The sequence below is a fragment of the Salmo trutta genome, chromosome 29 (assembly GCF_901001165.1).
Source record: "Salmo trutta chromosome 29, fSalTru1.1, whole genome shotgun sequence".
NCBI lineage: Eukaryota > Metazoa > Chordata > Actinopteri > Salmoniformes > Salmonidae > Salmo > Salmo trutta.
Genome location: NC_042985.1, coordinates 33,049,754 through 33,071,608, shown reverse-complemented (window position 1 = coordinate 33,071,608; position 21,855 = coordinate 33,049,754). Strand labels below are relative to the sequence as shown.

General features: G+C 46.4%; 1 protein-coding gene across 2 annotated transcripts in view; it reads right to left on the bottom strand.

Moving 5' to 3' along the window:
- Window positions 1–21,855, bottom strand: part of LOC115167421 (T-cell immunomodulatory protein) — a 112,768-nt gene that overhangs the window by 24,653 nt on the left and 66,260 nt on the right. For both annotated transcript variants that reach the window (XM_029721829.1, XM_029721828.1), the window contains exons 11-14: window positions 17,046–17,196; window positions 15,341–15,449; window positions 4,465–4,508; window positions 2,374–2,452 (exon numbers count right to left, since the gene is read on the bottom strand). In XM_029721829.1, the coding sequence (XP_029577689.1) occupies window positions 2,374–2,452; window positions 4,465–4,508; window positions 15,341–15,449; window positions 17,046–17,196 (383 nt within the window). The remainder of the gene's footprint in view (window positions 1–2,373; window positions 2,453–4,464; window positions 4,509–15,340; window positions 15,450–17,045; window positions 17,197–21,855) is intronic.

Sequence of the window (21,855 nt, the reverse complement as noted above, 5' to 3'; positions counted from 1 at the left end):
CCGCGAACCATCGCTCATTTCTGTCAGTCTACCTTGCCTTCTCCCCATGCCCCTGGCCACAGAATAAATACACTTTAAAAATCACCCTGCACACTGCACTTTATTACTGTTAAATGAGGAGTCCTGGGAATAACCAAGCCAGGGCTGGCCCAGCCACTCTCCATACAGTCCAGTATATCTAACCTATACCCTGAGCATCTCCCTCAGTCAGTGTACACACAGCCCTGGCCTGTCACTCCCCTTCTCATTGGCTCAGCCTCCAGGCAGGAAGTGGTTGGGGCTTTTTCCTCAGTTCAGCCTGTTCGATGACCTTCTCAGGGAGACGTGTCTGGTGCAGACAGAGCTGCTCTTAAGCCAACAGAGCAGAGCTCCAGCACAGGGGTCAGAGGACAACCCTAAACTGCTGCATGTTGGCACACCCATGGGCGTTGAATCCCAAATCTGGTCTTTAAATGAATCCAAGTCGTCTTTAAATATCTTTGACCACAACACGGAGGCTCAACATCCACACAGATAACAAACATGAATGGGAGAAAGGAAATTCTCCTTTTTTTCCTGAAGATTCCTCTCTGCAAAGAGAACTATCTGGACTTCTATTCTTCTTCATTCCCTCCAGTCAGACATGTATTATACTAGGTTTACCTCGCCTTTTCCCTCTCATCTGTCAAGGTTTGAGTGTTTCCAATGTTTCCAAACCTTGAGAGAAGGTTACCTTTAACACAAGAAATAGAGATTTAAAATCTCACGGTTTGGTGTCTGAGCCCTGCAAAATTGAATAGAGGTTGGGGATTATTGAACAATAAACACACTGTTTGGAAAGACAGAGGGCTTTCTGACTCTCTGGTTCTTTGGCTTGTACTCCTTGTGGACTGATTGATCTGTTCTCTTTCCCCAATAACGGTGTCCTGTCACAGAGGGAGAGGAGTGAGGGAAGAGTGTTCTTCTTCTCAAAATGACTATTGTATTGTTGCGTTTCCATTAGTGGATGATGCCAACAGAACATAATGTAGCTAGATACTCAAATCCCTGAAATCTGATTTTTAGGCTTTGCTGTCCTATTCATTGTTGATACCCAGACACACACAGACGATGGAAAGGAAAAGACTGCAAAAATTAAAATGGTGAACCGAACCAAGGCTTTTTAAAAGATGGAATTACTCACTGAGAAATCTTGCAAATGCTTGAATCCATTACTCAGTTATCTGTATATGATGTCTGTCCTCTAAGCCGTTTTGCGATTTGTCTTTGAAATGACCTTGTCACCTCCTTGAAGACTGCGGGGGAGACATTAGGCCTAATTCAACTCATCTGTCCTGTCCAGTCAACAGAACCATCTCCTCAGGTGTTGAACAATGAGACAGACTGGGTCATGGTTTCATGTCTAGTCTGTCTTGTTCGGGCTGTACTAGGTTGGGTATGAAGACCACTTTACAGTGTAGGTGTGAGCTTACAATTTTCAGGTTAAATAGCTCAGCATGACAATCGTTACTCTGGCTGGCTAGGTGATTGTGCTATGTGGGATAATACAAAGCATCACATTCCATAGGTACTACAGCATAGTTTTGTATTGAGGAATGAGGGTACCTTCATTAGAGAAATTCTGCCATTGCGTTGATGCCTTTCTGATGAAGGGGACCTGACTGAGTGACGCAGAATATATAGCAATTCCACCTCTGCTTCCAAGCCTCTTGTATCCACCCACACACACACACACACACACACACACACACACACACACACACACACACACACCCTTTCCTACAGATCTTTTTTAAGAACTCTATTCTTTCACCCTCCTCTTCACTGAGTCCTTGAAACTGTATCTCGGATGTATAGCTTGGTTCTTTTTCATCAAATCTCTTATATTCCAAGGCAGGAAAACAAGACAAGCTCCTTCTTTTCCTCCTCGCTTTCAACCTCTGGGGAAAAAAAGAGCAGAGCAACAAAGCCCTCCGTTTCTTAGCAAGCAAACCAATAACCCTCTACCCATCATGCCTTTCTCTAGCAGGAAACGCGCTGTGTCAACATTATCAGGCCGGGCGGTGAGATAACCTCTGGTGAGATGGGCAACAGGGCTATTATCTAGGAAAACACAGAAGCCAGGCTTCAATTAAACCCCTGGGGCTACAGCCCTGAAAGGGCCTCTCACCCACACACTGACCGTTACCACAGCCCAGTCACTCAAACCTGCTACCGCAGCACGGAGATGACGATCCCCAAGTAGAGAGAGGAAGTCCGTACTCAACCCCATTCCCAAATAGAACAACTGTCATGGCTGACGGCCCACCAAATCTGCACCATTGCCAGAATGCCTGTATGAAGACGGCTGGCCGACTGTCAACTGTACACAGTATCTGTCCACGTTGGACTTACCCGAGGCGTTCTTCAGGTAGCCGTTGGAGTCCACTGTAGTGTAGCTGACGTACGGCCCAGGCTGGTTCACACCAAACGGCTGCAAGGTCAGAACACCCACAGCATTAGAGTAGAACACACACATTAGCGACCCATTCTCCCTGAAACAACAGATCTCCCCCACCATGTAAATTCTCAACACAGACGCCCAAGTCTGACACAGACATCTGTCCTCTTCCATGACCTGCCTCAGAGGTTTTGGCCGTGTGTACAGAGCGTGTGCAAACCATCCCTGACCTTTCTAAAGCCTGGGGGGGGGGGGTCTAGGCACTCTGCTCTGAGTCCTTTGGGTGAAATAAAAGCACAGGTCTAAGCCCTAGCTGGCTGGGTCCCAGCAGACAAAGAGACAGACTACAGTGAGCCTGACATAGCAGCCAGCTCCATCACATCCTCTGCATTATGCAGTCCTACCCACTGCTCCTGGTAATCCCTCAAAAATGGTAATGAACAGCACAATGTGGCGAATCGGAGGTGAATTTTTAAACGGTTCAGGGAAAATGAAAATGTTCCCCCCCAAACGTAAATTAGGCCTATGCTATGTAGCGCTTTCTCTGTATCTTCAAGGGAGGACTTGGGGAAAGTTTAGGCCTGAATAAAGTGATCATAAATGAAGTTACGTCACCTTCTGATTTAGTGCCCAGTGTAATCTTCTGGATGGGTTACCATAGATACCAGTCACCGATGCAGTACCACCTCTGAGCAGATTTTGAAAAGGTCCTTCTCATTGTGGTAGCCCTTTACAGATATCTACTGAATTTATTCAAAAAAGCACAACCGATTTTCTTCAAGTTGTTGCACTCCAAAGCCACATAAATGGTAGACCTCACCTTACATAAGTTAATCACTAAGATGGCATGGAATGACATTTATATTGACGAACCTAAATGTTTTGTACACTCAGTGCATGTATTGAGATTCTCATGATTCTATACGCATTGCGATTCAATACTGTGATTCTTTTGCCGTTGGATGTTCCAAACATATTGCTCACCATATGTCTGCTGCGGACGGAACAGGAGAGAGCCATGAGAAAACCCCGTTTTGATCAGTCATGGAAATGAAAGTGCTTAAAACAAACTGGCTCCCTATTTAAAAAGAAGATGGAGAACAAGCTATGAAGGGAACATTCTGGAGTTTTGGTTAACGCACGGCCAACTAGCGCAAAAATAATATTGCGACACCGTCAAAAATAATAAAATCCATTTTTCCAGCCACCACTAGTACTGTGGGGTGATCCCAGCATGCCGCGGGGTGATCTCTGCAGAGCGGGAAATTACTGAGTGGTCATATGGAGGCTGTATTATCTCTTCATTATGGGCCGATGACGCCTAATGAAGAGAGCTTTCTGTCTTCCTCGGTTTTAACAGCCTAATGAAAACTACGGCAGCCTGTTAGAGTGTGCAGCCAGAATCCCACACTGACAGACCCTCCCACACAGTACTGTCGTATATATGGCATGTGTAGGCCTATAGCTTCAGACTGAACAGTTGTACTGTACTGGGATTGGAAATGGAACAGAAGTTCTGTGGAAACTAAAGGGAGGAGGTGGATAGTGATAGACAACGAGACAATAGGTGGGAAGAAAGACAGAAGAGGGTTAGAGTGATAGATGTGAGGGACTTGAGGAGGAGGAGAGCGGTGAAAGCAGCCCAAAGCTCCAGACATGGGCTCGATCAATCACCCGGCTGAATCAGGCAATGGGGAGGGGGGGGGGGGGGGGGGGGGGGGTGAGTGTGAGCGGACACACAGTGGAGAGGCAAACAACCCAAACACAAACACTACGACAGGACCAGCACCAAGCCTGTCTGTCACAAGCTCTGGGGATGAGGGACTATGACATTTTACATTGACATTTTTAGCCATTTAGCACACGCTCTTACAAGACCAAGATGGCCAGACCGACTAGTTACAAGATAAGCCTTTTCACTTTCTCAAAAATGTTTCTATCCTTTTTATCTTTCATTTCAATATCTTTCACTTCAATGTACCTCTTCGGCTATCTTTTTTCACTGTGTTACAATGCACACGCATACACAGAGGCACTAGTCTTACCTTGACGTTTCCCGGGCAGTCGTTAGAACAGAGTCCACTAAGCACTGAGGAGGAGAAAAGGAAGACTGATTAGCTAGCAACAAGGACTTCATTCGTCTTACACAATCCCATACAGATTTGTCTGTGACTAACAACACAGCAAAATGAGTTAGACGCTGTATGGATAATGACGTCCTCCCTGTAGGAAAACCCAAACTTGGTAAACTTAAGATAGACCTGCAGTGCTTATATTGTTTTTCTGTGGATGCTTATTAAAAATGGGGAAGCTAAATAAATGCAGTCATTGAACTGTAAAAGAAAACAGGCAAAAAAAAAAATTGTATTTCAAAAAGTAATTGGTAGTAAAATGAACACAGAGAATAAATGAGCTCAAAAATAAGCTGCAGGAGAAGTGTATGATTATTTGTGTGCATATGGAGCAGCAAGGAAAAAAATCCTGAATTCTTAATCAGCAATAAGAGGAATTAATATATTAGCATACTAATTGGCTGGCGCTGGTAATTTGCACATTGAAGTTGAGCTGCTGAATACTTCTTTAATTAGGATCTACCATCATGCATCTGGTGTAGTGCTGCAGACTGACTGGCTGCACTCCTTAATGCAGATAAACAAACAACCCCATTCAAAGTAAACACATGACAGTTCTTCCTCTTTAGAGCTACTAGGCCTAGTCCCAGAGAGACCGACCGTCACTGTTGGACCGTGTAGCCTACTGTATGGAACTGAAGGACGTGTCTGACATTGGAATGAAGTGAGCCAATTATTTAAAAAAATGTATGTACTTTTTACCCCTTTTCCCCCCCAATTTCGTGTTATCCAACTGGTAGTTACATTCTTGTCCCATCGCTGCTACTCCCGTACGGACTCGGGAGAGGCGAAGGTCGAGAGCCATGCGCCCTCCGAAACATGACCCTGCCAAGCCACACTACTTCTTGACAGACTGCTAGCTTAACCTGGAAGCCAGCAACACCAATGTGTCGGAGGAAACATCGTACAACTGGCAACAGTGTCAGTGTGCATGCCCCCGGCCCGCCGCAGGAGTCGCTAGGACAAGGACATCCCGGCCGGCCAAACCCTTCCCTAACCCGGACGACGCAGGGCCTATTGTGCGTCGCCTCATGGGTCTCCCGGTCGCGGACGGCTGTGACACAGCCCGGGATCGAACCTGGATCTGCAGTGACGCCTCAAGCACTGCAGTGCCTTAGTCCGCAGCGCCACTCGGGAGGCCTAGAGATGAGGCCCTTTGACCTCCACGTGGAACAATTCGTTGGGTTATACCTCTGTGGTTGATGGGATCGATACTGCCCATGTTGAAAGGTACATGTTCTGCTGCTGATTTCATCGGTTACAGCCCTATTCAGGACATGAGAATGCAGATATCCATCTGCTCAAACACTGTCCTGGGCCCGGTTTCCCAAAAGCATCTTAAGGCCAAATTCATTGTTAAAACCATTGAGCTCAATTGTTTTAACGATGAACATAGCCTTAACATGCTTTTGGGAAACCGGGGCCCTGGGATCAGGTCCAACACCTGTCAGCCGTGTGCAGAGGACAGAGCAGATCAATAGATCATAAAACGTTGGGCCTCTAAACCCAGAAGGGTGTTTCTGTTTGCTCATTGAAAACCATGCTCGACACTGACCCAGTCTCTGCTTGGGATGAACCCATCTCATATAACTAAGGCTACCCTCTCCAAATTCATTTCGATTTTTGGAACTCTTATAAAAAATAAAAATGTAACCTGTATTACTATTCTCACCATGCCAAGTTCCCAGAACGCCAAGTTCATTCCAATCCACACTGACCCATGGTGTTGAGGTTGGATTAGAAACCCTTCTCTTTCCACGGGATCAGAACAACAAAGATGTGATCCCTAGTCACTAGTGGAGCCACTACGAAGAGGAGCTAACGCAACATCTTCTCTGGCTTGTTTAAGAGACTATGGGGACTGCGAGCGTGTCGTGCCATAAATTGGTTAGTAAAATGGGTAAATCCAATCAATGGAGGCTCCATAAAGTGCCTGACACAGGCAGTGATGCGTGGCTCAGGGAGAGAGAAAAGAGACGGGGAGCGTCAGTGACTGTGCCTCGCCGCTGTCCTTCACGAATCACTGGCCATGCTACTACTGCTCCAGGATGTGGATGCTTCTCTGTGTGCTTGGATAGACAACTCTCCCTCTCTGACTCTCACAGAGCAACCCCCCTTCCTTCTAAAAACCTAGTCTTTACTCACAGCTCTCTCACTTCTTCGCTTCTGTTGTCATTCATTAAACTCGTACGCAACAGGTACCAAAGTAAGGGTCACATACGGACCTGGGACCGCCAACACAGTAAGTATTCAGGGTTTATCCAGAAATCCACAACTGTGCACAGAGACACTGGTCTGCTGCCTCTACTCTGTTGGATAGAGCTATTTGTCAGAGAGAGCTGCGACAAGGGCGACAAGGGCAACGGCAGCTCCCCAGCAGGACTTGCCCACTGAGGTGGAGGATGAAATGGACTGTCAGTGTATTCTGCTTGTGTACATCTGGGCCTGTGTACTAGTGTGTGTTCTTTGTGTGTACAGATGTAGGATCTTCAATTTGATCCAGTTTGCTACAGCAGGAAAATAATCTTATAGCAACAGGAAATGTGAATTATATATTTTTTTTAAATTCTTCTCCCCAATTTCATGGTATCCAACTGGTAGTTACAGTCTTGTTCCATCGCTGTAACTCCCGTACGGACTCGGGAGAGGCGAAGGTCGAGAGCCGTGCGTCCTCCGAAACACAACCCAGCCAAGCCGCACTGCTTCTTGACACAATGCCCACTTAACCCAGAAGCCAGCTGCACCAATGTGTCAGAGGAAACACCGTACACCTGGCGACCGTGCCAGCGTGCATTGTGCCCGGCCCACCACGGGAGTCGCTAGAACGTGATGGGACAAGAACATCCCTGCCGGCCAAACCCTCCCCTAACCCGGACGACGCTGGGCCACCCCATGGGTCTCCTGGTCGCAGCCAGCCTGGCTCGAACCAGGATCTCTAGTGGCACAGAGACCACTGCGCCACTCGGGAGTTGCCTTAAATGGACATTTTTGAAGGGGTTGATACATTTTCTGTTTGGGCAAATCAAGTCTGACATTTCTAAGTGGAAATTACAAACTTTATAAGCCTTTTTAAAACTCAAATACACTATACGTTTGCAGGCCCCCGTATGAGGCCTTTTGGTAGGCCGTCATTGTAAATAAGAATTTGTTCTTAACCGACTTGCCTAGTTAAATAAAGGTTAAATAAATAAAATAAAAAACATTTCCTGCTGTGCAGGAAAAATCTCAGCAACAAAATAGTGATCAAATTAAGATCCTGCATCTGTAAAGTGACTGATGTGCCAGTCTAGTGATGTTATGTGATAGTCTAGAGAATGAAGTGTGGGACATACAGAACTCACAGGGTCGGGCTAAGAGAGCAGCTTTAGAGGAGAATAAATATAAACATTAAAGACCTGTTAAAAAAATGTAATTTTCTTTTTGTGGATTCATCTGATGGATAATGTGCTTATTTAATGCCAGGGCTTAGTTCAAGAGCATCATATAGCCTATAGTAGAGATAAGGGATTCTATGCAGACTTTTGTTCATCCAATGCACATTACGACATCTTCATGAGGGCTTTACATGATCGTCATTTGGCGAGAAGGCTTTGGGGTTTGTTCCTTTAATGTCTGTGCATGTGAGAGACCATGGAGAAGAATGAGAACTTAGCTAGCTCAGTTGCTGGCTGTCGCCATGAGTTAGGTGGGATTTCTTGTTGTGTTAGGATTTATGTCACCCTGCTATCATGCTGTAATGTTTTAAGAGGTGGCATGTTGCTACTTTGCCGCCAGGCCGGTGCATGGGCTGTAGACTTATCAGACAGATGGGTTGATAAGGGACTGAGTGTCCGGTTCAACGTTCCGCTTCATTGAGCAGGACACCAGCATGGCTCAGAGGAAATAACACCATGCGCACGCACAAACACACGCGCGCGAGGCCAGATGTCTGAGCCATCTCTGACATCCTAATGAGAGCTGTGGGAGATGCCCTCTCTCTGTTCTTGGCTGCATCAGTTTGACCTGAAATCTGACAGCACCATAATTCAGGGCTGCATGGTGCTGTTGGTGTGCTCTGAATGAGACTCTGTTCCAGGACTGTAGAGTGGCGCTAACAGAACGGCAGGGTACTGTAGTGTACATGCATGAGAGCCTGTAGCTGATCTGGGTTGACAACTGCCTTCCCAGGCCCAACTACTGTCAAAGCATGTTCAAATCCTCCACCAGTCCAGTCCCTCTAGATCCTACCCTGGAGATGCTGTCTGACGGCTCCCACATTTAACCGCCTCCGTATCATCATCGTCATAAAAAGAGATAAAAACCATAGGGAACCATGGAAACCAAGCCAACGTCACAAGAAAAGAAGAGCCACTCCAAGCTGTCGGATGACGTCACACACAGAGCAGGGGGAAGCCACGTCATGTCACCACACCACGCCAGCGGCTACAAATACAATCAATTAGCAGCCCTACACTGACAGCTGAGCAGCCCTACAATGACAGCTGAGCAGCCCGACACTGACAGCTGAGCAGCCCTACACTGACAGCTGAGCAGCCCTACACTGACAGCTGAGCAGCCCTACACTGACAGCTGAGCAGCCCTACACTGACAGCTGAGCAGCCCTACACTGACAGCTGAGCAGCCCTACACTGACAGCTGAGCAGCCCTACACTGGCAGCTGAGCAGCCCTACACTGGCAGCTGAGCAGCCCTACACTGACAGCTGAGCAGCCCGACACTGACAGCTGAGCAGCCCGACACTGACAGCTGAGCAGCCCGACACTGACAGCTGAGCAGCCCGACACTGACAGCTGAGCAGCCCGACACTGACAGCTGAGCAGCCCGACACTGACAGCTGAGCAGCCCGACACTGACAGCTGAGCAGTCTGACACTGACAGCTGAGCAGCCCGACACTGACAGCTGAGCAGCCCGTGATGCTGTTTACTTTTTCCTCAGGCCTAATCTGGGCTGGTGTTGACCCTAGGCTTCACATCTACCAGACAGGCAGTGACACACATTTACATTGACATTTTCGTCATTTAGCAGGCTCTCTTATCAAGAGCGACCTCCAGGAGCAAATCAGGGTTAAGTGCCTTGCTCAAGGGCACATCGGCAGATTTTTTCACCTCGTTTGCTCGGGGATTTGTAACAGCAACCTTTTCTTTCACTGGCCCAATGCTCTTAACTTCTGGGCTACCTGCCGACCACACACACACACACAAACATAAAGTGTGCGCGCGCACACACAGTCTTTCTACCCGCTGACGTTTGTATTTCACTATTACCCGTCTTCAGGATGACCACCTGCTCATAGTTGAGTAATCCACGAAGGAAGTGTGTGTGTGTGTATGATGTCAATCTCCTCCCAGACGGTTTTGAAGTTTAGTTATCTGTTATGTTGGACTGATCTAATGGTAAGTCATAGTCATACCCAGCCTGCTGCTCTGACATCATTCAACTACCTTTGTTTGAGACTTATTTGAAGAACGAGCTTTAGCTGTCAATCATCTGCAGGCTGCAGACATGAAATGAAATATTCCATCTGTACTCCCGGAGATGCATTATATATGAGGGTGGTGGAATAGTCAGAAGACCTTTAAGACCAAAGTCAACGGTTGACTACTGGACATGGGAGAAAAGTTTCCTTCTGCAAAATGGTAACCCTCGAAGTACTTTCAAAGTTGTGTCAGATTGACAGCTATTGTAAAACCGGAGAGAGGAAACACAGTAATCTATATATTTTTCTACCTTATCCTTGTTTTCCGAATCTTCTTCTCACATTTGATATGTGACTGTTTGAGCCTTTTACATGTGTGCCTCCTTTGTGAGTTTAATTCTGTATACTTTAATTCAACACTCAATATTACACACCAAATGCAGAAACATCCAATAAACCAACAGAAAAACCTCCAGAAATACGGACTCATGTCTTCAAATTCCAAAAGACAGCGGAGAGCAATGTCTCTTAGAGAGCTCCCTTATCTGTTGAGCTGAATTGAAATGTAAGTGAGGGTGGTTACTTCCTGACTGACAGCTTGGCAAAGGCGGAGAGAGAAAGGGAAAGGAGGGTGTGTACTGGACTGAACAAAGCCTGCAGATGTTCCTCAATGCAGCGAATCTGCATCCTAACTAGAGAGGAGGAGAACGTAATCAGCTCACATAGTTCTGTCTGTCACTCACACCCACGCACAGATATAGACCTGCATGTAGACACACACACACACACACACACACACACACACACACACAAAATCTCTGTAACCCTTTTCTAACATTTCGACTTTGAATCTCTCAATATCTCCTTCTTTTTATTAATCCTCAGGTAGATCATGGGGATATGACTGCTGAACTAGGCTAGTTCACTGAAGTAAACACTTGTGACATTGTAGGACCAGTGTCACACTACCCAATTCTTCAGTAAAAACACATCGCTGACTTTCTGAGATAGACGGTTCCTGTTCTCCCCTAACGGCTGGGTATCATCTTCCCTGGGTCCCGGTGTGACGCTCAGAGACCTGATAAATCTGCGCTACCTGATTAACTCTCCTAATTGAAGGGCCAGTTTGAGTTAACACTGGCTTCAAAGAGACAATAGTTAGAGCCAATTTTATAGGCCCGGGGTCATCAACCTTTTCTTGCCCAGGGATCCCCTCCTAGGCAAACCGGCAACCCAGGGACCCCCATCATGCATTTGCCCAAAATCACCTGGTGAATGATAATTGCAAAGGTGAAGTAATCAACATATTAAAATAAATAGATTTGGTAGATAGTTTTTCATTATTTTGACCTACCGACATTATAAATCGGAAGAGCAGCTAAGAGCAGCAATTTAGCTGGTTACACAAAGGTTAGCAAAACATGTACAGTACCAGTTAAAAGTTTGGACACAGCTAATCATTCCAGGGTTTTTCTTTATTTGACTATTTTCTACATTGTAGAATAATACTGAACACATCAAAACTAAGAAATAACACAACATGGAATCATGTACAAACCCCCAAAAGTGTTAAACAAATCAAAATATATTTCAAAGTAGTCACCCTTTGCCTTGTTGACAGCTTTGCACACTCTTGGCATTCGCTCAACCAGCTTCATGAGGAATGGTTTTCCAACAGTATTGAAAGAGTTCCCACATATGCTGAGCACATGTTGGTTGCTTTCCCTTCACTCTGCAGTCCAACTCATCCCAAACAATCTCAATTGGCAGCACTCCATCACTCTCCTTCTTGGTCAAATAGCCCTTAGACAGCCTGGAGGTGTGTTGGGTCATTGTCTTGTTGAAAAACAAATTATTGTCCAACTAAGCGCAAACCAGACGGGATGGCGTATCGCTGCAGAATGCTGTGGTAGCAATGCTGGTTAAGAAGTGTGCCTTGAATTTTAAATAAATCAGACAGTGTCACCAGCAAAGCACCCCCACACCATATCACCTCCTCCTCCATGCTTCATGGTGGAAACCACACATGCGGAGAGCATCCATTCACCTACTCTGCGTCTCACAAAGACGCAGCAGTTGGAACCAAAAATCTGTAATATGGACTCATGAGACCAAAAGACAGATTTCCACCGGTCTAATGTCCATTGCTCGTGTTTCATAGCCCAAGCAAGTCTCTTCTTCTTATTGGTGTCCTTTAGTAGTGGTTTCTTTGCAGCAATTTGACCAGTTGACAGTTGATTTTGAGATGTATCTGTTACTTGTACTCTGTGAAACATTTATTTGGGCTGCAATTTGAAGTGCAGTTAACTTTAATGATCGTATCCTCTGCAGCAGTGGTAACTCTGGGTCTTCCTTTCCTGTGGCGGTCCTCCGAATTTACTGAACTTCATGTCTTAAAGTAATGATGGACTGTCATTTCTCTTCGCTTATTTGAGCTGTTCTTGCCATAATATGGACTTGGTCTTTCACCAAATAGGGCTATCTTTTGTATACCACCCCTACCTTGTCACAACACAACTGACTGGCCCAAACGCATTAAGGAAAGAAATTCCACAAATGAACACTTTTTTGGTTACTACATGATTCCTTATGTTATTTAATAGTTTTGACATCTTCACTATTTTTCTACAATATAGAAAATAGTAAAAATAAAGAAAAACCCGGAAATGACTAGGTGTCCAAATGTTTGGCTGGTACTGTATGTCCATGTCAAGAAAGCTTACCAGCAGCCAGCGGCACTGGTAGCCTACTCACCGGTCATTTTTCAAAGCCTATGTCAGATAGTCCAATGAGTGTAATTTGAGAAATAAAGAGAAATAAAGTTGACATCATTAGAAATATTATCCTCTTCTTTACCGTAGGAATAGTAGTTAATTCTGTTGTTGCTAGCGAAATTCATAAAAACATTGAAATAAAATAAAAATAGGGCCTACCGAGTGGTGCAGCGGTCTAAGGCACTGCATCGCAGTGCTAGAGGCATCACTACAGACCCAGGTTCGATCCCGAGCTTTATCACAACCGGCCGTGACCAGGAGTCCCATAGGGCTAGACACAACTGACCAGGTCGTCGTTCGGAGAGGGTTTGGCTGGTGCGGCTTTACTTGGCTCATCGCGCTCTAATTACTCCTTGTGGCGGGCCAGGCGCATGCAGGCTGACCTCGGTCGTCAGCTGAACTGTGTTTCCTCCGACACATTGGTGCGGCTGGCTTCCGGGTTAAGCGAGCGGGAGTTAAGAAGCGTGGTTTGGCGGGTCATGTTTCGGAAGACGCATGACTCGACCTTCGCCTGCCGAGCCCTTTGGGGAGTTGCAGCGATGAGACAAGATTGAAATTGGAGAGAAAAAGGGGAGTAAAAAAAAATATATATATATATACACCCTGTTATAGGCAAATAAAAGAGTGCCATCGGTGCAATGGAGACAAAAGCATATCAGTCGGACTCTGCAGCGAGATACCGAGCGCCCGGCGCGTTAACCATAATAGCACCGGAGCCTCAGGAACCAGAGGCGGGTGCAGTTTGAAGATGAGTTTAAAAAGATCAATGCTGGGCGCTGAATGCAGCAATTAGCTGTGTCTCTGGGTCCCACCGTGGGCCTTTATCTTATAATTTCATCCTGTGAGTGACCCAGACTTAAAGTCAATACCACAGTGAGGCCGCTCGATAAGAGCTCAGGGGATCTGAAGCCGGCGGAAAACAGCTCCTGTCACCACCTGACGTACAACACACCAACAAGGGGAGGAGGGTGGGGTCGCTCGGGTCTGAGCCTTGTCAAAAGTCACCCTATGGACTTGGCAGCAACAACACCCCATCCATTATTGATTGCATGTTGGTAGAACCCCAGAGACTGTTGTCCTCACTGTACTTCCATTAGGGCCAGATGAATCACCTGCTCTTCCTCCATCAATGCTCACCTTCTTCAATGTCCAACAGTGACAATCTGAAATCCATCATCTGTTCCCATTCCCCCCCTCTCTAACCCCCTGACACCATCTCTCTGATCACCACAACAACACAGCCAGAGTGTGAGTGAACCCCAGCCCATCTTTTCACTGCACACAAAGACAGTTTATCTACCCATAATCCTTCTAAACACCTCCCCCATTTACTACGTTCGCAGGCTTTCTTCCTGCTGAGGGCTGGAGGGAAGGAAGACGCGGCTCGTGTTTCAAACAGTCACAGCTGAACTGCGAGACAGCAGAGTTTGTTCTGCATGCCCACCAGTGTGTTATCGTGTGACGCCAAGACTGGGTTGTAAAGGGAGGATATCCATGCTGCTCCGAGCGCTCTTGCAGATGGGAGGAATATGTTAGAGCAATAGGAGGACGGAGCTTGTCTCTCTGGGTTCCCGGCGTGCCTCGTCAGAGGCGTGCGTCGTGCTACTTGACGCGTACTGTACGCCACAGCAGGAGCAAGAGGGCACAGGCAGCAGCTTGCCATTCGCAGTTAATTACTAGAGTGCTTGTTCCATCTCCGGCCACTTGACAACTTCAGCACACTCCTGATCTACCAGTGCTTTACTGAAGAGAAACAACCAACTGCTCAGAAAAGAGAAGAGGATAAATCCTACTGGGGTCAGTCGTGTGAGACGAGGGAGTGTATATGTGAAAGTCTGTGTATGTGTGCAAATGTGGGAGAGTCTCAGTGTCTGGGCCTGACGTTATAGGCAGAGGAGCAGTCAGTTCACAGACTAAAGCAGCCCACCAGTGGGGCTGTGAGGGAGAGATGGGACGAGAGAATGAAATAACTGCTTCTCCTTTAATTAAAACCCAGCAGGCAGGATTAAATGGCATGAAAGTAGCTTTTTAGTGGACACTTTCCGTTTTTCAAAATGTCAGCTTCCCAAATGTCAGCCATCACTACAGCCACACTGCTACTTTTTCTTCTAGGCTGGGGGGGGGAGCCACACAGAGGAATGAGGTGAGGAGTTCAGTTAAAACACCCAAAGGATGCTGGGAGATACATGCCCTGCAGTCATTCGTGTTTGTATTGATGCGTGTGTTGTCTAATGCAAACTAATAGAGATGTAGCCTGCAGTCATCAAAGCGTATACACCGCTGCCGACTCTAGTCTCAGGGAATGAGGATGTTCTTGTGATATCCTGAAAACAGTCCGATATAAAAACCTCATGTGCTCTTCTTCGGCCTAACGCTGAGAGGAGTGCATAAAAAAAAACTTTTATGCGGTGATGAAAAGGGGGAGATCTACATGAAAAGTTTTCAAACAATCCTCAAACAGAACTGGAGAGAAACAAAAGGCGTGTGCACAGAAAAGGAATACAAAGCATGCGTACAAACGTGGATGTTCACAGACACACACACACACACGCATGCACACACACACGCTACCTGCAGAAGGTGCGAAGTTCCGACTCACCAATCACTTTGACGAAGTACGCGTCTGCTTCAAAGTTGTTCTTCAAAGCGTGGATGACGAAGCCCTCTTTCCCCTCTTCTTTGCTGAGCACGATCATATCCAATATTCCCTGCAAATGAGAAAATGGTAATACGTGACGGACAAAAGGGAAATGGAGGCACAGCTTTCTTTGACGGTCTCTTCTGATGTACCACTTCATCCCCGTTATGGACAGAGAACAGATCCTCCATTACAGCAGTTATCTGCACTCCTCTCACACTCTTTGTCAGGGAATTACAGAGAAAATAAGCCAACTCCCAGAGACAGGAGTGGAATATAGATATAGAGATGGATAACTACTCCCGCCACGGAAACGAGGAGACAGGGCATATCGCACTAAAATACATATAAATAAATCACACAGCAAAAACAAACACATTGATTATGTAAACTCTAAGCAGGCAAGGCCATCTTGGATGCGGTAATGAAAGAGAGGGATGCCGGGAGGCAGGCGGTGATGGGTTAAGTCAGAGCGAGAGAGCTCTCAGGGAGAAGGAGGAGTGGAGGAAAACTTTGACTAAATAAGACGTAAGCTGTCCCAGATGGTGAATCTTGGTCAGGATGAAAGCTACGTGTCCCTTTAAAGATTTTAAAAAAAAGAGGAAAAAAACTGATTTGAGATGCAGCAGATCCCACTCTCCAAATCTCCTGAAGAGCTGATGGGCCCAACCCGTCTTATCTACACCTCTCGACCGCACACATCTCATCTCAGAGGGCGGCTGTGCTGTGAGCTGATTGGGCTCCTAAGGGGACAATGACCGTGCTCTGTCTGTCAGGCCCTGTCGCTTCACTGTGCCAGGGCCGGGCTGGCATCCTGCGCTAGTTGTGCCCTGCAGTGACAAGCTCATCTTGGCACACCCTTCCGTCGGCCCAGAGTGGGATTAGGAAAGAGAGATGCTGCCGTAATCTGCTGGCCAGCGTGGGAGAGAGTGCCTCATGAGCGCGCCATTTCCAGCCTCATGTAGCTACCGCCGCTGAAGCCTCTCAGGGAGACTGTTGACAAAAGAGGATCCAGAGCCACCCACAAACAGGGCAATTAACAAGACTAACCATACTGGAAGACACATTGAAAAGAGCCAATTCTTGCAGACATAATGAAAACACTCCCAATGGATTTCTGTGCCATTCAAACTTGGAATTTGTGGGGGTTGTCATACAAATTGAAACAAAATCCCACTAAACCCTGCTCTGCGATGATATAATTGAGACTACATGACAAACTTGGATGAAGGTCAGGGTGACCTAACCTGACCTATCCACAGCAGTAAACACAGCTGCTGGTGGGATCCAGACTACAAGACAGAGAGAAAAAAACGGCAATACTAAAGTCATTGAGAGCGGCCAGTCTGCCAGTCTCCCAGTCACAGCTGGTGTAGTAACAACTCTGCTGCTGGTTAATTGGTTAATGATGAGACGCGAGAGCCCGAGGTCACCAGTGGTCTTCCTTTAAAATCAGCAGAGCCCTTGCTTGTGTTACAGTGTCGAGGCGTGAAGACAGGAGCCTGGCCTAATTAGAGAGAAAGAAAGCGAGAGAGAGAGAGGAGGAGAGGTTGAGAAGAGAGAGGAATAGAATGGGATAGGGGGATGTGCTCACATCCTCATGGATGTCAAATAAGGTGGCAGGGGGAAGCGAGAGAGCGAGAGAGAGATAGGGGGATGTACTCACATCCTCATAGATGTCGAAGAAGGTGGCGACGGCGGCCCCGGGGATGGCCCCCAGGTCAGACTGGTCCCAGTGGACACGGAACATGCGGCCCACATCCTTACAGCTGACGTTGTCACACGGAACATTCTCCAGGAGGAAGGCCTGCTGACCACTACAACACAGGGGAGAGAGGCTGTTAGGGATTGTACAAACACATCCTGCGTTAATCGATGGATACTGTACACACAGCAGGGTTGTCAAACACTTTTTGCCCACGGGGCTGCATTCGGTCTTCACCGAGGTCCGGAGGGCCACACTGAAAATTGGTTATATTTGCTCTACGTAAAAATCCGCTAAAAATAGTCCTCTATCCCTCATTTTGGGAGTTTTGATGCTCCCCGGCTGTCTAACTTTAATTTTGGTGATTTTTTAGTGAGCTAGACACAGTCAAGAAACTGTATAAATGTAGGTCCATTTTCCTTCCTACACAGTTTCCATTTGGTTTTAGTCATTTTAAAGTATATCGATTTTTTTGTATTTTTAATTGCATTTTATTTCTTTATTAAATGTTTTACTCAAACCACCCGCTGGTCAGATTGGGCTGTACGTTTGACACCCCTGGACTAGTGAAAAGGAGCAACGATACAACAGAGACCTGTGCAGAAAATACTCAGCTAATAGGCAATTAGTAGCCGTGTCCACAATGGAGAAAGAAACATACGACTTGTTTCAATCCATTTGAATGGGGGAGGGTTAGAACTCCAGACTGTATTGAACAGGGAAATGGAAAAGTTTGGTTGCAAAGCTTTCATTTCCACTACATTTTCCAACATTTGTTTGAGGTGTTTTTTCTTCTCTTTCTTTCTTCCTGTACTCATTTCTGTCGAGACGGTTGCCCGTGTATACGTCTTTAGATCTTATCCTGAGTGTCGAAACGGAGCAAGTCTAAAAATAGAATCAGCGTGAAAATGTTCTTTTTTCCGCCTGTCTTTTCATTCCATTCTCTCTCTCCCTCTCTCTTTTCTGACTGCAGCCGTCTTGAGCACTGAAGGGAGCGTTGTGGTGGAGAGAACCGGCGGCTATGAGGCTGATAGAAACTCTCACCCTTGAGGACGGCTTGGCAGTGGGTGTGTGTGTGTGTGTGTCTGTTGAGAGAGAGAGACAAGGTATGAGTGAGAATGTGTTTCCATCTTTGTGTGTCGCTGAAAGACTGAGAAATGTGACACCGCAACGAGGTTCCATTGGTATGCTCACCACATCGCCTAGCAAGATGGAGAGAGATAAACAAACTAGGAAATGGAGACAGTCTCCAACTCCAACACACAGAAAAGCATGTCCTTCCACATTATGAAGCCAGAGGACAAACTCACACATCCCCCATATTCTCCGTCTCGCTCTACTCCCACCAGGACACACGTCTGCATATTAGTTTTAACAGAACAAAAAGCCCAGCTTCTATCAAACTGGGAGGACGTTGAGACTAAGCTGTTGAAATAACAACCTGCTGTACTTCCAGTACGGAGCCTTCGTCTACCAGGGTTCAATTAAAACTCGATCTGGTGGATAGTGTTCCAGGCGGCTGGATGAAATCCCGTAAAGACAATTTGAGGACAGGCATCATGCTACGCCGCACTGCACTTTGTAAGGGATTGGAAGGATAGGTGAAATTACACATGTAGGGAAGGTTTGTTTTTGACCAATGTCAATATGGACTTTGGCATTTTCCTCTCCTGCCGCATGGCCGCATCCAACACACACCACTAGCCTTTAGTTGTTAGAATAACCATCCAGAACATTGTATTAACATCAGATGTTTACTAAGGAAGTCTGGGCAATACAAGGCACTGTCTGGACACAGATTGAAGTCACAAATTGGTCGTAAGTGCCAACCACAATGTGTGGCATGACTAAGTCGAACGAATGCCACTCTGGAGCGCTACCACATGCCCTTATGAATTTGGCACCTCAGAGCCTTCATTCAAATGAACAGTTCGATGTACATCTGAATCAACCACGTAGTGTGCAGCGCAACCGAATCTCACACCCGAGACAGGATTAGAAATGTGGTTGAGGATCTTTTGGCTGTAAAAGCCTAACAAAAGGATATTTTTTTGTCCTTATACCAAATTGGAGAGGCAGACAATGGTCTGCAATTCTCCCCTGTGGATGCCAGTCTGAGTGAATGCCCCCAATGGCCAGCCTCCAGGGGTGGGCACACAGACCTGCAGAGAGGAGTGCTGCAACACACACTCCTGTGGACAAACATCATTCCACAGCTAACTAAATACACACACGGCGTCTTGTCCGTCTACAGGCCTGTTGGAGATAAGGATTCCTTCTAGCTTGAAGTGGTCAACAACATCAAGCCCAAACTACATCCTAGAACAGTCTCCTGGGTAAATACAATCAGCACTCTGTCAGAAAGACATTTCCCTGGGAGGACACTCAATCAGTAATATCTATTCTCAACTGGATGAAAGTACTAATATTCCGTCTTTGATTGGGTGTCCGCCCCATAATCAGCCCCACATCTCAATCGAACCGATGCCTGTGTTTATCGATCTCCTCTGTGCAGCTAACGATTGCCGTAGAGCGTGTTGCAACACGAGAGTGATGCTGACATTTAAGACTTTCAGGCTGAACCTTAGAGATAGCACCCATTGTTATTCACAGCTGTGTGCGTGGGTGTGTGTTCTCTCTCTCTGGGCCTTTTTGTCTTCTGAAAAGCCTGTCTCGCTCTACAGGGGATGTGAGGGCTGTGATGAGCACAAGGTCAGGAGAGGTGCTAGCATCACTGATAAAGGGCAATAGCCTGAGTGTATTACAAATCATCTAGGTAGGATACACTAGAGCAACCCAACACAAACACATGGAAGTGCGCGAGCACACACACACACACACACACACACACACACACACACACACACACACACACACACACACACACACACACACACAGCTAGATTCTAGAGCCTCCAGGTCTTGTCTGTGTGGTAAACAGAGCACAACACGTGATCACACCCAACGAGTCAGCTCATTCAGAAACACACACTCACTAAACAGAGACACACACAGAAGTACTCACACAGAAGTACTCACACCAAAGCTCACACAGAGAGAGGTAAACAGACAGAGACGCAGTACAGGAGTCTTGCTCTCCACCAAGTTAAATGATTTACCGCAGCAGAATAATTCAACTGCAGTCACACTTGTACGAGCTCCATCAAATTGAATGTACTTCTCAACCGTCCACAATTACTTACGATGACAGAAATTCAATAGTATTACATACTATACACCAGGGTTTCCCAAACTCGGTCCTGCCCTGGGTGTACAGTGCATTCTGAAAGTATTCTTTCCCTTTTTCCACATTTTGTTACATAAGACATATTCTTAAAAATACATAAATCCACAATCACGATAATGTTTCAAATTTATAAAAAATAAAAAACAGAAATACCTTATTTAAGTAAGTATTCAGACCTTTTGCTATGAGACCTGAAATTGAGCTCAGGTGCATCCTGTTCTCATTAATCATCCTTGAGCTGTTTCTACAACTTGGAGTCCACCTGTGGTAAATTCAATTGATTGGACATGATTTGGAAAGGCACACAACTGTCTATATAAAGGTCCCACAGTTGACAGTGCATGTCAGAGCAAAAACCAAGCCATGAGGTCGAAGGAATTGTCCGTAGATCTCCAAGACAGGACTGTGTCGAGGCACAGATCTGGGGAAGGGTACCAAAACATTTCTGCAGCATTGAAGGTCACCAAGAACACAGTGGCCTCCATCATTCTTAAATGGAAGAAGTTTGTTACCACCAAGACTCTAAGAAGAGTTGGCCGCCCGGCCAAACTGACCAATCGAGGGAGAAGGGCCTTGGTCAGGGATGTGACCAAGAACCCGATGGTTACTCTGACAGAGCTCCAGAGTTCCTCTGTGGAGATGGGAGAACCTTCCAGAAGGACAACCATCTCTGCAGCACTCCACCAATCAGGCGTTTACAGTAGAGTGGCCAGATGGAAGTCACTCCTCAGTAAAAGGCACATGATAGCCCGCTTGGAGTTTGCCAAAAGGTACCTAAAGGACTCTCAGACCATGAGAAACAAGATTCTCTGCTCTGATGAAACCAAGGTTTAACTTTTTGGCTTGAATGCCAAGCACCACGTTTGGAGGAAACTTGCCACCATCCCTACGGTGAAGCATGGTGGTGGCAGCATCATGCTGTGGGGATGTTTTTCAGCTGCAGGGACTGGGACTCTAGTCAGGGTCGAGGGAAAGATGAACGGAACAAAGTACAGAGAGATCCTTGACAAAAATCTGCTTCATAGAGCTCAGGACCTCAGACTGGGGGAAAGCTTCACCTTCCAACAGGACAACGACCCTAAGCACACAGCCAAGACAACGCAGGAGTGGCTTCGGGACAAGTCGCTGAATGTCCTTGAGTGGCCCAGCCAGAGGCCGGACTTGAACCCGATCGAACATCTCTGGAGAGACCTGAAAATAGCTCTGCAACGATGTCCCTGTCCAACCTGACAGAGCTTGAGAGGATCTGCAGAGAAGAATGTGAGAAACTCCCCAAATACAGGTGTGCCAAGCTTGTAGCGTCATACCCAAGAAGACTCAAGGCAGTAATCGCTGCCAAAGGTGCTTCAACAAAGTACTGAGTAAAGGGTCTGAATAGTTATGTAAATTTAATATTTCAGCATTTTATTTTTATAGATTTGCAAACATTTCTAAAAAACTGTTTTTGCTTTGTCATTAGGGGCGGCTGGTAGCCAAGTGGTTAGAGCGTTGGACTAGTAACCGAAAGGTTGCTAGATCGAATCC